The sequence below is a fragment of the Serinus canaria genome, chromosome 1A, assembly GCF_022539315.1.
Source record: "Serinus canaria isolate serCan28SL12 chromosome 1A, serCan2020, whole genome shotgun sequence".
Taxonomy (NCBI): Eukaryota; Metazoa; Chordata; class Aves; order Passeriformes; family Fringillidae; genus Serinus; species Serinus canaria.
This window is the reverse complement of record NC_066314.1, coordinates 10,648,839-10,663,631: the sequence shown is the minus strand read 5'-3', so window position 1 is coordinate 10,663,631 and position 14,793 is coordinate 10,648,839. Positions and strand designations below refer to the sequence as shown.

At 34.8% G+C, this 14,793-nt stretch overlaps 1 protein-coding gene across 1 annotated transcript in view; it reads left to right on the top strand.

Moving 5' to 3' along the window:
* GNAI1 (G protein subunit alpha i1) overlaps nt 1-14,220 on the top strand; it is a 33,479-nt gene extending 19,259 nt beyond the window's left edge. The window contains exons 2-9 of the mRNA XM_009086860.4: nt 301-343; nt 419-560; nt 4,948-5,105; nt 6,588-6,716; nt 9,726-9,855; nt 11,056-11,209; nt 12,106-12,321; nt 12,423-14,220. Of these exons, the coding sequence (XP_009085108.1) occupies nt 301-343; nt 419-560; nt 4,948-5,105; nt 6,588-6,716; nt 9,726-9,855; nt 11,056-11,209; nt 12,106-12,296 (947 nt within the window). The 3' untranslated portion in view covers nt 12,297-12,321; nt 12,423-14,220. The remainder of the gene's footprint in view (nt 1-300; nt 344-418; nt 561-4,947; nt 5,106-6,587; nt 6,717-9,725; nt 9,856-11,055; nt 11,210-12,105; nt 12,322-12,422) is intronic.
* Nucleotides 14,221-14,793: the final 573 nt, after the last annotated feature.

Genomic DNA, 14,793 nt, shown 5'->3' with positions numbered 1-14,793 from the left:
TGAAGTTGAGCAATTTATCACCTGTTTGCATTAGAAGCACCAGCAGACTGTGTAAAGATTATGCTCACTTCTGTAAAAGAAAAGATTTTTTGTAACTGAGATTTGTTCTTAAAATGGCTTGTTTTTGAAATTTCCAGATGAAGGTGCATTTTTATATTAAAAATGAGTTTGTAACATGTTCAACATATTGTAACCTGTTGAAGGTTTTTATATTGGTTAGATACATGAAGTGTAGAATCAAAATGTATTTTCAAAGATTAGTAAAAACCTAATGGTGAATTTCACACGTTTATTTTTCAGGAGCTGGTGAATCGGGGAAAAGCACAATTGTCAAGCAAATGAAGTAAGTGTGGCAAAATACTGTGATAAATATTTTTAAATTTAAATAGAGAATTTATTTATTTTTTTTCTTCCATAGGATTATCCATGAAGCTGGTTATTCAGAAGACGAATGTAAACAGTACAAAGCTGTTGTCTACAGTAACACCATTCAGTCCATTATTGCTATCATTAGAGCAATGGGGAGGTTGAAGATAGACTTTGGTGATCCAGTCAGGGCTGTGAGTATTGAAGTACACACACAGACATACAGCTGAAATATCCATACTATTTCCTTCAGAAATCTTTGTGAGATAGTGTTTGATGACTAAATCCTTTGGCCTTTACACACAAGGTGACCTGTGGAGTAGTCAGCTTTGAGTTGATTCACAGCAACTATTTGGTTTAGATACTATTTTCTGAATTCTGTCTAAATTTGGAGAACTAAGCATCTGAATCTTAAAGCGTCCACAGTCATGTCTCTATGTGTATGGACTTGGGGGCTACTAACTAGGTAATGTAAGTTAGGCACCTTGAAAAATGCGGCTTAAATAGGGAGGCATCTATCTACTTCTGTACTGTACTGCCTGCACTTCTCTGTTAAATCATAGACACAACACTGCCTGAAGCATTGCCAGCCTCTGAGCTGGATCCTGTTTCATACTGATTTCCAGTGTTGAGTTATTTATTTTCCTCAAAGAGACATGGGCATGGACCTGCTGTTGGGATCCCATTTTTTCATTATACTAATCCTGGGATTTTTCCCAACAAATGTGGCCTTTTCCTAAGCTTTTTTGTACATTTTCCATCTTTTTTCATCTAATGTTCCACATGCAAATCTCTGAGTTTATTTGCCATTCCACCTATTGGTATCTCCAGTCCTAATCCTGTGCTCTTACCTATGGTGACCCTGATTACATCCACATATGGTCAGGCAGGGAGATGTTTGGAATATCTCTGTAAAATTCTCAGTTTAGGTTTTTTTTGCTTGTCCTGTCATTACAAGACTCTATACAGTCTGTGCTGCAGTGCTGAAACTGATCCCCAGAGTTGTTGGTCTGAACAGCAGTTCAGCAGTTTAACTTGGTTCAGGATGTATGCTTTTATCTCCTCTCCACAGAATTCAGAAATCACAGTGCAGAATGCTCACCAGTACTGGTTTGGAAGCCAGAACTTGCCACATTGTGGCTGTCTCACAGGAAAGATGGAGGAAGGATTTTGTTGTTCATGAACATGTTCATAAGTATACTTAAGGTAGTCAGGAATATTTTGTCGTAAGTTCTTTCCATCACTTTAAGGTGGAATTACAGTTTGGGAGGAGAGGAGGGTTTTTAAAAGCAAGAAACAGTATGTAGATTCTTCATTCTTGACACTCGTCAAGATTTTATTGGTTGTTTGAAAAGCAGTTCATAAATGTTAGAGTGTATTCATTCAGTAACCTTGTGAAATGCCGTATGTATGGTTGTCATAAGGAAGATGTTTGTAAAATTATGTATAGTGAGTCATAAAGTTGTATCTGAAGTCTAAATCTAATTGACAGCCAATTATAGCCATTATTTTATGTATATATGTTAATTCTACCATATGTCTGTTCAGTTGTAAGCATAACTGGTAAAAGCTTCAATTTCACTGGTTATTCCTCTCTACATTTGCTCTCATGTTTGCTGCAGTCTGCCCTTGAGACCAAAGTTTTCCAGAGCACTGACAGTATTTCAGTACTTGTTAGTTCAGTGTTTGTGCAGTCCTCTCTGGAGCCTGGCAGTTGATGCTGGAAGGAAGCAGATGGTAGACTTATGTTACTGAATGCGTAGTAAAAGAAAACGGAGGAGGAGTAAATTTAGGTGTTAGCAGATAAAATGACTAACAAGAAGATTTTGAGGGCTATATTATATATGATGTCAGTTTTAAGTCTCAGTTTCTCGACTTCAGAGAGCTGTATAAATGATGAGACAAACTTGTGTCAGGAACAATCTTAAAATAGCTGTCCATCCCTTTGTACTTAGTCAGGTCTTGGTGGTCCAAATTCCTTTTTTTTTTTTCAGAGGAACATTGGTATGGAACATAAGCATTAGATGTTAGTAGTAATATCTTCATACCTTAATTATTTTCAATTTTGTTTTAATTTTTTTGTCTTTAGAGGAAAAAATAGCTCAAAATTGTAACTCCTGGTCTAAATTGTTATAATCAGATTATTTTTCTTAAAGTTATGAGGTGAATTTCTGATGGTTTTGCTCTAAATGGGGTAAGGTATCTTTGGAAATCACATACTCTTATTTCTGTCATAAGAGTAATGGTAGAGCAGTGAGTTGAATGTTCTCTTTTTTCGAGTTTTTGAATCAAGGGAGCACAGGTAACACCAGCAGATCAGGTGTAAGTCTGGTGTATCCTTCTTTGTGCTACAGGATAGTTTAAGTAGAAGCATTTAGTGAAAGTGCTTCAATGGCCTGTGGACCACTTTCTGAATGTGAGATTTTCACCAGTTGGAGAGATTGTTAAATTGGTTATTTTACATTACCTTATGTATGGAATCTGGTTAAAAAAAAGGCCCCTATAGAGGCAGTTTCCCTATTTCAGTATAACTAAAGGAAAGTATCTAGCATTGATGAATAATTAAAATAGGACTTGATCATTGCATACTGCCTCACTTCTGGCGTCTGTGGTAGTTGCCATTTTAGCAAAAGGAAGATGGGGTAACAGAGATCATTTTTCATTTTAATGTTTGGCCTTTAAAAGAGCTGAAATCAATTTTCTTGTTCTACCTTCCTTTCCCACTCCCCTGTTTGAGAGCACATAGACACATGAAAGTCAGACCATCTTAGGTATAAAATGTCATTGTCTTTTGTGACAAAACTGTCCATTTCTAAGCTGTTTCCATCATGTGTCTTAATATATTGTCCCTTCTTAAAGATTCGCTGCTTTTGTGAGTGACCTATAGGTCCTTGCATTTGCATCCACAAACAGTATTCAAAACTAGAACTGTGATTCAGGTTTCTTTTATTCAGGCATAGCATTCAAATTAAAGCTCCTGAAATCTAACTGTCCAACCCTTTATCTTTACAGCACTGGGTTTTATATGTAATTGTTAGTGCAACCTGTTAAATTTTATTATTTGTTCAGTTTGGTGTGTGTATGTATAGTAATCAGTATTTTTGATTGAAGAATGTTTTTTGAGATTTCTACCTACTCTAGCTTTCAAAAGACACTTTCAACTATACATCAACAACCCATTCTTCATATGTATACCTACAAATGTGTATAGATATGTTTGAATTTCTTCAAGTTTGGCTTGAGTTCACTGAACTGCAAGCCTTTCATTTTCAACCTCTGAAATTCAGTATTACCCAATCCATCTGTAAACAGTTTCCCTGTTAGCTCACACAGTCTTTGATTATTTAAGTCTTCAGTGGACAGTATCTGTAGAACAATCACTGCTTTCTGTGCTTATCCTGCAAATGGGGATTTTTTTCACCACAGCTTTCTTTTGGAACAGCAAAGTGACAGATTTTTCTACAGATTTGCATGTGTCTTCACTTAGGTTTTGTGAGAATAACCTTATATGTTGCCTTTTTAAATCCTCCTCTTTCTTGAAACATTTTCAGTTCCCAGCTGATATGTCTGAGTCTCTTTTCTCCTTTCTCCTTTCCGGATTCATTGTTCTCTTTCTTTTAATTACTGGACAAACAGTACATGCTGTGGGTAGTTGTTACAAGCTGATTTTTCTGGCTAATGTACCTTGGCATTGGATCACATTCTCCTAATAACCGAGGTCAAGCAGCTGCCCACAGGAGAGTACTAATGTGGATTTTCCCTATACCCATCTGCTGTCTTTCCTTCAGTGCCTTAAAGGTCTAAATATAGTAGAAATACTTTAGAAAATAAAATACTAAGTTTTGTTGCTCAGCAGAATTGGATGTTGCTGGTGAACTGGTCAAGTGCTGATAAAAGGGGAATGGTGGATTTACATTCTGTACTTCATTTGCCTCAAAGCCAGTTATTATATATAGTTTTAAAATCCAGCATTTGCTCCTCAAAATCTTGATGCTTGTTTCATACTAAATTACCAAGAGAACCTGGTCTCTGTGGAATAATTAAGGCAGCAGATATTTGTAGCTGATTTATCTGGAAAGGTTTTTAGAAGTGTAATTCCTGAGATGTGTGATTTGGGAAGAGTGATTATTTGTCACTTTCAAAGTTGTGTAATTTATTAAAATTTAGCATTTAGTGTGTTTTCTTCAGTTGTTCAACATACAGCTACCCTTCTGAAGGGTCTAGTTTGTATTGTAACCATTTTATCCAGTATGTGATATTTTATGTGCAAATACGGTTAACTTTAGGTTTGAGCACAAAACATGTTACTAGGCCTGCTTAAAAAAATCTTGCTCAAGTTATAAACAGAGCAGAAGCTTTGTCAGCTAATGATAAATTCGATTACTAGTCTTTTCCTGTTGTTGGAAAATGTGGGAATTAACATCCAGTACAGAAAACTAAAATAAATTGTTTTCTTCCACATTTTTTTGTTTGGTTACATTCAGATTAAGCAATGCATTTGCTGCATCTAGTTCTTAGGTGATAATACTTCTGTTGTATTTCTCAATATTTCACTCTTCACCCTATGTTTCCATCCTAAAGGATGATGCTCGTCAGCTCTTTGTGTTGGCTGGAGCAGCAGAAGAAGGATTTATGACTTCAGAGCTTGCAGGAGTTATCAAGAGACTGTGGAAAGACACTGGGGTTCAAGCCTGTTTCAACAGATCTCGAGAGTACCAGCTCAATGACTCTGCTGCCTAGTAAGTACAGTGTGACACACAAGATTCTCTTGGCCTTCTAACTAGTAGCTAAAGCAGTATGAGGTGTCATGTTTTGATAAATTCTGCTCCCATGTAGATGGAAACCACAGAAGTATCTGGACAAAGATGGTGTCTGCTTGGCTCAAATGTTGCAGCAAAGCTTTAAGGTTGGAAAGGAAAAGGTGTAATGTAATTATGAACTTGTCATGTTCTGACCACGTTTCACTCCCTTAAAGAAAACAAAGATTAATTTGAGGTGCTTTAATAGGTTTTCTATTGCAAAAGAATGATTAAAGTACGTTTTTAGTATCTTAATAGGTCCCAAAAAATGTGATTACATGATCTCTATCACCAAGGATACTACTTTCTTTCATAATAGAGTTTTTTCCTGTTTCAACATGGCTATGTTTTCATTGTTAATTAATGGTCTCTATTGGAAATGTGTTGAGCCAAGAAACAGTTAGAATGTATCTTTTATGCTAGGGCACTTAAGTAAGAAAATAAAACATTAAGGAATAGGAAGGCAAAAATAAGATGGTGTGGCAGTAAGTAATGGTAAGTCAGTCAAGTAAAAGAGTCCACTGAAGGAAATGCAAGATGGTAGAATGGCAATAGCAGTGATACTGCCTTGTAGTACCATTTTGTTGATTCTGAAGTATTTTGTAGCTCTTGAAGTTGTTTCTCAGTTGTATAAACTTTTTTCCATGTGGAACGCTTCACTTGGTGATTCGCATACTCTCCTGTGCTAACCTTCTGTGGTCTGTTTTGTTTTCTAGACAACTGTGACTCAAGTTTCATAGGAAAACTGTTCTGCCATATAAATGTATTTGTAAAATTGTTAACTTCTTGTTACACAGAAAATAGAACACAATGCCTTTCCTATTTACTATGGGAAAAGTACAAGTAAGAGCTGTATAGTTTTTTGGAAACACTGGATTTAGCCTACATTGCAAAGAGTTTGGCAATGAAAGCATACTAATTCTAAAAAATATATGCAATTAGGAATTCTCAATAGAAAGTTAATTGTTATGTATTAGGCATTTTCTTAGACACATTAATTCTGGCCAAAACAGAGTTATTTTTTTCATATCTGTTATCAAGTAGAGTGCGTTTTGGCTTTGTTTATGGTTCAGAGTAACCTGCAGTTCAGTAGGTTGCAAAGATGAAGATGTTGTGATTAGTGCCAATAACATGGGTGTTTGTGGAACCATGTTTGCATTTCAGAATTTCTAAAGAAGAATTCTTTGTAATGGAATAAATTGCTTAAGTTTTCTTTCTACTAGGATGAAATATCATGTCTCAAAAGTTTATTCCAAAAAGCCTTAGAAATTTGAGTAGAATACTGTATCTTGTGTCTCAGAGAAAACTATCATAAAATTCAAGCACAGTGTAATGAATGGACTTAAAACTTACGTAATTGTTTGTAATTATTTTGTTGCTGTTTTATGAATAACTGAAAGCAGTGTTTATTTTTACCTTTAGTTACTTGAATGACTTGGACAGGATAGCACAAACCAGCTACATTCCAACTCAACAGGATGTTCTCAGGACTAGAGTGAAAACTACAGGAATAGTGGAAACTCACTTTACTTTCAAGGATCTTCATTTTAAGTATGTAAATCATGCATGGTTTTCTGTCAGTCAGAGTTCCTGTAAAATTATGGAATATGGCATTCAATGGTGTAATTTAACAGATTTGTCTAACCACAAGCTTGATTTTTACCCTCTACTTTTTATGGGGGAAAAAAAAAATACTTGTGCTTGACTCAATTTTCTGAAGGCATGTGAGAGTTGTTGGAGTTCCGATAAATGTTTTGGTTATACTGAAAATGTTTTGTAAGGATACTTTAAATATAAATTAAATCTCAAAACAAATTATTACATTTTCTGCCTTGTTAAATAGCTGTTCTGTTGGATTCTTGTTTTAAATTCTGTTGGAGAACTGGAAGCTCATAAGAGTTTGCTGGTGTTGTATGAAAGAGTAAATCCATTTTCCCAAAGAGGTGAATTTAATATGTCCTATACTCCAAGGTAGTATTCTAGAGGTAGATAGGTGAAAGAATGTAGCTTATGTTTTCTGTGGTGTGAGATTTAGAAAATAATGCCAATATTCTGATCATTTTATGTATAAAGACACAGAATCAGAGAATGGTTTGGTTTGAAAGGGACCTTAAAGATTCTCTAGTTCTAACCCTGCTGCAGTGGGCAGGGATACCCTCCCCTAGACCAGGTTTCTCAAAGCTTCATCCAACCTGGCCTTGAACACTTTCAGGGATGGGGCATCCATAACTTCCCTGGACATCTTGTTCTAGTGCCTCACCACCCTCACAATAAAGGATTTCTTGCTGATACCTAATCTAAACCTACTCTCTTTCACTTTGAACTCATTCCCCCTTGTCCTCTCACAATAAGCTCTTGGAAGAAGTTTGCCTTGACGCACCTGCAACATTCAAGGCGAAAACACAAGATAGTGTTAACCATTAGCGTACTCTACCTCCTACTGATGAGAAGGAATGAGAAGAAAACTCAGTAAAACACACTTGAAGTATGGATTTAGATTCTGCAGAAATTCAGCATGTCTGTATTGTATATTCATTTAGTATCTTCGCAAAAATATTTTTTTCATGGAAATTCGTTGCAAATACTGAAATATGGGTGCTTCATGACTGTGAAAAATCTGTTTTGTTTCCTTGTTTTAGGGTTTAAGAATACAAAATATGTATTAATCCACAAAAGAATAGCTGATATCTCAGCTAATGAAGTAATGAATCTCTTGCAAACCTAAGAAAAGCAGTCATTAGCCAAGCCTGAAGAGAGAACTTCAGTATTCTCAGGAACTCTCCATCTTCTCACTTTCTAATGCTTCTTGTTCCGTACTGTAGATGGGTCCAGTCTCTACAGATTATTGGGATTGTTACAAGGACCATATGGTTACACTTGTGTAAAGTGTGTCTTTGAGCCAGGCCTGTGGAATTGTTTAGCTGTAATGTTGTACATTCAAACATCTGTACCTGTGCCTTAGGCAATAGGCTTAATGAGTTATTGGGAGGGCCTGCAGTACACTCTTAGATAGCTTTGAAAAAACTTTTAAGATCATCCAAACACATGAAAGGCTTGATTATACAAAGACAAGGGTACGTAAGTATGACTAACTGCACAGAATCATTTTCTTTCCTGTTCTACTGTGTGTTTAGTTTCCTTCAGTTTGGGCCTCAATTCAGCCTTCTCTACAAAGCAATTAACATAGCTTTGATTATTGATTCCATCTGAATTGCAAATAGCAAGTCATCTTCATCCTGTTTTATAGCCTAGTCCAGAAGTTGAGTCTGATTATTTACTAGTTTTGTGTTCAAAGAACACTTTTTTTGTAGAAGTGTAATTCTTATGGAAAATCAGGTCTCAGTACAAACTTACAAAGCATAGCATTAGAATTGACAGAAGTAATTACTAAAATTTAAGGAATTAATTATTAAGATACAGTACAAAGTACAGTATTAAATACAAAATATGGTCTCTGGGTACAGCCATTGCTAATTATTTGAGAACTGAGTAATAGGTGGCTGGCTCAGATTTGTATGGAGTGATGTCCAAAGACCTCCTTTCAAAGATTTTTCTGAAGGTAAGGAGCACCTCTAAGGAATCCATTATTCAGCAGGAATTATCTTTCAAGTGTTTTTGACGTGGCATTCTCTCAATGTAGAACCTTAAAAGGGGAGTGAGCATTGTCAATTGTGCAGCAGTTTTTCCAAGTGTAAGACCTTGTTAGAGGTTACAGTGTTTCTGACGGTTTTCTGTGAGAAAGCAAAGGGTCCTGTTTTTTTTTTTTTAATTTGTTTCCTTTTTCTACTTATTTCTACTGTGGTTTTTTTTCAAATTAAAACCTAGCAACTTGGAACACTTGAAGATATCTAAAAATAACAACTGTAATTGAATCCCTTCAAGCGCAATTTGCAGTGTTTCTGTAGTGCACTGGCATTAAATCAGTTGGGTTTTTTACTTGCCCTGTACTTGCAACCTTACAAGTCATGGAAAACAGGAAAGGGGGCTAATAAATAACAGAAGTCAGCTTCAGTAAGTGTCATATGCGAAACTTAATTGCATTTCAGAAAATGCACTTATTGGAGGGAAAATGAGGGGTTTTTTTACTATATAATGCTTATATTGTCTTCTAAGATAATCTCTTAAAATATCCCATTTAAATATGGCCAATTGAAGAACAGATTTAAGTTGTAATCGACTTAGAGGAGCTAAAACTTTCCAGGACTGACAGTCCACTTAGTTGATTAGTATCTTTTATTATGGTAGACTTTTTAGTAAAGCTAACTGTTTATTTCATGCAGATTACAATTAACTTTGTTAATGAAGTATAATATTGTAAATAATTAATTTTGTTTGTCTTTCATCTCATACTTTGAAAATGTTCCCTAAAATATCTAGGAAGACTTTCAAAGCTTTGTTAAAATTGAGGTGTATTCTGAGAAAATACAAGATACAGATTTTTTTGCCTTCTTTTTAAGATGTTCTGAGACTTAAACAGCTGATAGTTCCAGATTTTGTTGGTTAATATTCAGAAAGCTAAAAATTCCCAAGTTAATTCTTCTTTTGACTTCTGTTTTGCAGAATGTTTGATGTTGGAGGCCAAAGATCAGAGCGGAAGAAGTGGATTCATTGTTTTGAGGGTGTTACAGCAATTATTTTTTGTGTTGCTCTGAGTGATTATGACTTGGTCTTGGCTGAAGATGAAGAAATGGCAAGTACCATAATGTTGAAGAAGGGAATAGTTGCACAGAAGCTAAGCTTTGAAAGAAAGCTATAAATGGGTCTTTTGAAGTATTACTGCTTTATAAGATGAATGGGGTTTGTGCAGATGGTTTCAATGAAATGGTGAGAAAATTCATGCTTTTGGGTTCCAGAGTATTTCCTCATATTCTCATAAGGAATACTAAGAGATAAGTATTCTTTTAGCTACACTTTTCATGTTTTAAAGGAAGCATAAATTAATGAAGATAGGTTATCAGTAATACACATTTTTTTCTCTTTATGGATGCTAGAAGTAAGAAATTTTTTTACTTACCTGTATCTGCTTTACCACGTTTTGTTTTCTTTTCCTTCCTCAGTCTTCAGTTTTTGTTTCTTTCTAACTGTGTTTCTCCAATCTCTTGTCTTAGTTGCAGAAATGTTTCTCTTCTTTTTCTTTTCCAACACCCTGGGCACCTTTCTCCTTTTTCAAGAGTTTACTCCTTCCATGTCACTGTGCACAGAGTGCATTTTACTATCTTGAGTGGTCTGAAGTGACGCTTACCTCTGTATGTGAATCATTAACAGACTTTGTGCTCTTCCTTGCATTCTGCAACTTTCTGTAAAATATAATTTGGGGAGGAAAGACACATAAGAAAACCTTTCAAGTCAAATATAGTGTCAAAGAAGGCCGTAGCTAGCATCCTGCTACTTAAATGACTCCAACTTGGCCAAAGTACTTAGATGTTGGATAATTTTTCTACAGAGTTAAATATCATGGTAAGAGTTAAAATACCTGCTTACTTGATTCTCTAGCTTTGTAGAACTTTCTTCCTTATTCTGGAATATTAGCTAGGTGCAGAATTTATTTTCAATTTCCAGATCTAATCAGTGTTAAGACAAAATCAGGTAACTCAGCAATTCTTGTAGAATATCTGTACTGCAAAATGTCAAAACACACAAAAAAATTCTGAAATATTGAAAATTTAAACCTGGAAATAAGAAAAAATTAGTTGCTTAAACCCTGCTTGTGGAAGTGATCTTTGTGGTAGTCTTGGCCTCTCTGTATGTCCCTGCAGTAAAATGTGATTTTGTTTGCTAAAAACTTAGTTTTGTAACTGGTTCATTTGTAAGCAATCAAAAATATGTATCCTTATTTTACTACTGAAGTCTGATAAAATAGAAAGTGACGGCTTTTTTCTTTCAATTACAGAATCGGATGCATGAGAGCATGAAATTGTTTGACAGTATCTGCAACAATAAATGGTTCACAGACACTTCTATTATTCTGTTCCTGAACAAGAAAGATCTTTTTGAAGAAAAAATCAAACGAAGTCCTCTCACTATTTGCTACCCTGAATATGCAGGTATTGGAGTGGTGCAGATGTCAAGGGTTTTTTTGTTTGTTTGTTTGTTAGAATACCTAATTTTCCATGCACAGATCATCTGTAGTTGTATAACTTCAGGTATCTAAAATATTTATATGACCTAAAATTTAGATAGGCATTTTTTTGATGGGTCACAAATGAAACAGTGCTTAAGTCTTTTTAACTTGCTGAAATATGCTGGTCTACTGATAGCATTTACTTGTTACTGCTTGTAATTGTTCAGGCTCATTTATTTAGCCCGTTTTTATTTCTAAGAAAATAACAAACTACTTTTGTACTTTGATATAAGTAGGAATTCCTGAGATACATGAGAGGTTTTTGAACAGGGAGTGTACATACATTTTGACATTGTGGCGTATTCAGGAAATATACAGCATAAAAGCATTTATTCATTTAACAAGTCTTAGCATTTTTATGTATCATTTTCATTGTAACTTCAGACAGAAAGTAACATGTTGGACGTAAAAAGCTTGGGAGAAATCTGTGTGCCAAGTGTCTGTAACTGAGTGTGGGAAAACCCCAAAGCTTTTAAAAACATAAAAATTTGAAGCAAGTAACTTTAAATGAAGGAAACAAAATATCCTAACCTAGGAAAGTGATGGTTCATTAATGAGTTGTTCCTCTGGCCCTGGAGTAAATAGGAAGACTATTCCTGCATCTGGAACGGAATTGAGTACTAAGTTTTTATTATACAAATGCATTCAAAAGATCTCCTTCTAAGGTTTTTTTAATGGTATCTTAAAACAATGGCTGTGGACTTCCTCCTCTTCAGGTTTAGCTTAACTGTTTCCAAAGAACCTCCTCCTTCAAAGATAGTGTGCATCCTGTTCTTCCTTTGTTGGAAATCTGCTTAATGAGCAATTTTTTTCTTCTAGGGTCAAACACTTATGAAGAAGCAGCAGCTTACATTCAGTGTCAGTTTGAAGATCTGAACAAGAGGAAAGACACAAAGGAAATCTACACTCACTTCACGTGTGCCACAGACACAAAAAATGTGCAGTTTGTGTTTGATGCTGTAACTGATGTCATTATTAAAAATAACCTTAAAGACTGTGGCCTCTTCTGAGGACAGACAAAAAGGTTGTTAAATGGTAAATTACATGCCTGAAAACAGGACTTAAACATTTGGAATATGCCCACGCTGTGTAAAACCTGCATAGATATACTTAATTCTCTTTTATTTTATTTTTAGGTTTGGAGATAGACTTCGCACAATTCTAATCTGATTCTTTTCAAGGTGAAAGAAGTACAAAATGCATTGTGCTCAATGATAGATCAGTACTGTACTTGCCTGTTTTAACAGCTTTATTTATGTTTGTCTTGTAAATTTAAGTAATTAGTTAACACTGAGATGTCAGTTGATTGTATGTAAACTTACAGTTGTAGTAATGTATTTGTATAAACGTTGAACAGAATATTTTAGTAACTTGATGTCCTCTAAAACATTCCTCTAAAATTTCCATGTTTTATGAAGATACTCTTAGAGGAGACAGACACTTTTTGCCTTTGGATTATTTAAACATCTTGTAAAATTAAATTTTCTTTTCATCTTAAGGGTGCATGCTGCCTTATTCTTTGTTTGTTGGTAATACTGTATATGGCGTTAGCTTTTTTGATATTTAAACAGCCTCATACACCTTCTCAGACTTAAAGAAACATAACCAATAAACTTATTTTTTTGCCTTAAGTTTTGAAAAAAAAATCTTTTTTATAAATTTAGGATAAACACAAAGATTATTTCAAAATTTAAATGAAATCCACAGTTTATGAAATCCAGGCTTGCAGTCTTTGCAGTGGAAATGTGGCAACATTGGGAAATTGTTTAAGGGTCAGCTACCACTGAAGCTGATGGAAATTCAAAAAGGAAGTTGGTAAAACTATTTATAGTAAAAAAAAGAAAATTGATGCTGTGGTCTTTACTCAGTGGATTGAATGGAAAAATTACCTTTGGGGTGTTTTAAATAGACAGCTGGACTTCAGAGTAATGTTTTTTCTGCTTACTAAAAACATAAATTCATGTTCTCCTTAAACTTTTTTGCTATATTCTGGTAATAAAACTAGTTGGATAACTTAAAAACCATAGAAAGATTGTGTTCTCCCACAAGACAAGGGGGCTTCACAGATTAAAGCAAATTCCTGTTGCATATAGCAAGAGTCTTCAATGTTTTGGGTAGTGTGTTTTAGTGAGTTAGAAGTGCTGATTTTTTTATTTCCTCTTTAATTATAGCCTCACAGTTTCTTATAAATTAAAGATGATTTTCTTCTGGCTATGCTTTCATTATGTGATTTGCTCTCTTAGGTACCTATCATCCATTGCCTTAGGGATAGTGCCAAAACTGATTTTTTTAATACAGTTTTTAAAAGGAATAAGCTTCTAAATGTAAATAAGTTGATGGTTGTCTTAAATGTATGTTGTCATCTAGAAAACACAAACATACCAAACCTGGAGATAAAATTTTCTATAATTGTTAAAATATTTCAGGCAGCTACAGTACACCATAAGTTCTTTGAGAAGTAAATAAGTCTTGGAGCCTGTGGCTATTTTTCTATATTATCTTAGCATTTATGTTCTTAGGAATGTTCAATATATTGAAGTCATTGTTCTGTTGTTTAAATTTTAATTGTGTATGTGTTTAAGTTTGGCCTCTGCTTGAGTAAAACTTATGTGCCCTTCTCATTCTTTGATGCTTTCTTTGTTAGGTACAGAATTGCTAAATGAATTTTAAATGAAAGATTAGAAAGGAGATAAGTTATTGCTGGAGGTTGTTGAATATGTTGATACATTATGAACTCTTTCAGCAGTTATGGTAAGCAATCTGTATATCCTGGGCTGCTTTTAAGTGTGCTTTACAGTTCTGGATATGATTTTAAATCTCACTGAACTACTTTGTGGAATTGTATTTACACCTACGTTCCAGCTGGTTTTTGTACTTAATGTAAAACAAAAATTGGGATTAATCAAATTAAATAAATCTAAATTTTGTGCCTTGCTTGAAAGAAATGTTCTTCATTAAATGTGCTGATGGAAATCTTTTTGCATCCATTCTGTGGAGGTAACTAGGTAGTAAAAATGAGAAGATAGGAAGTCAAGAGTAAATGTAAAAACTTTGTGCTAGAAGCATTAGATTTTTTTTATCAATTATTTAATATTTTTCTTAGCACCTTCAGTTGGAGAATTTTTGGAATTTTATAACTTGTGGTTTATTAAGAATTTGTATATTAACAGTGAACAAAATTGTGACCTAAATTTGCCTTGCTAGTCCACAGATAATCTTGTTTTTTCTGACCTGATGCATTGCGAGCAGGGATGTTTCCTTGTAGAGGTGCTGCACTGGTAGATCAATCTTTGTCCAGAGATAAAGTTGTCAGCCTAGGCCACTTCTCTAGGAAAAGCTCCAAGAAGATTTCCTTGCAGTTGTGGTGGGAGCCCCACACTTAGTTTTTCACTGAAGCTAATAAGACTCCACATCTCTGTTCCATCAGGAGTCTGCTTCTCTGTCAGAGCACTGCAGAAAATGGAGGAAATGCTGCAGGTACTCCACTGTCTAAGGGGGACAGTCTTG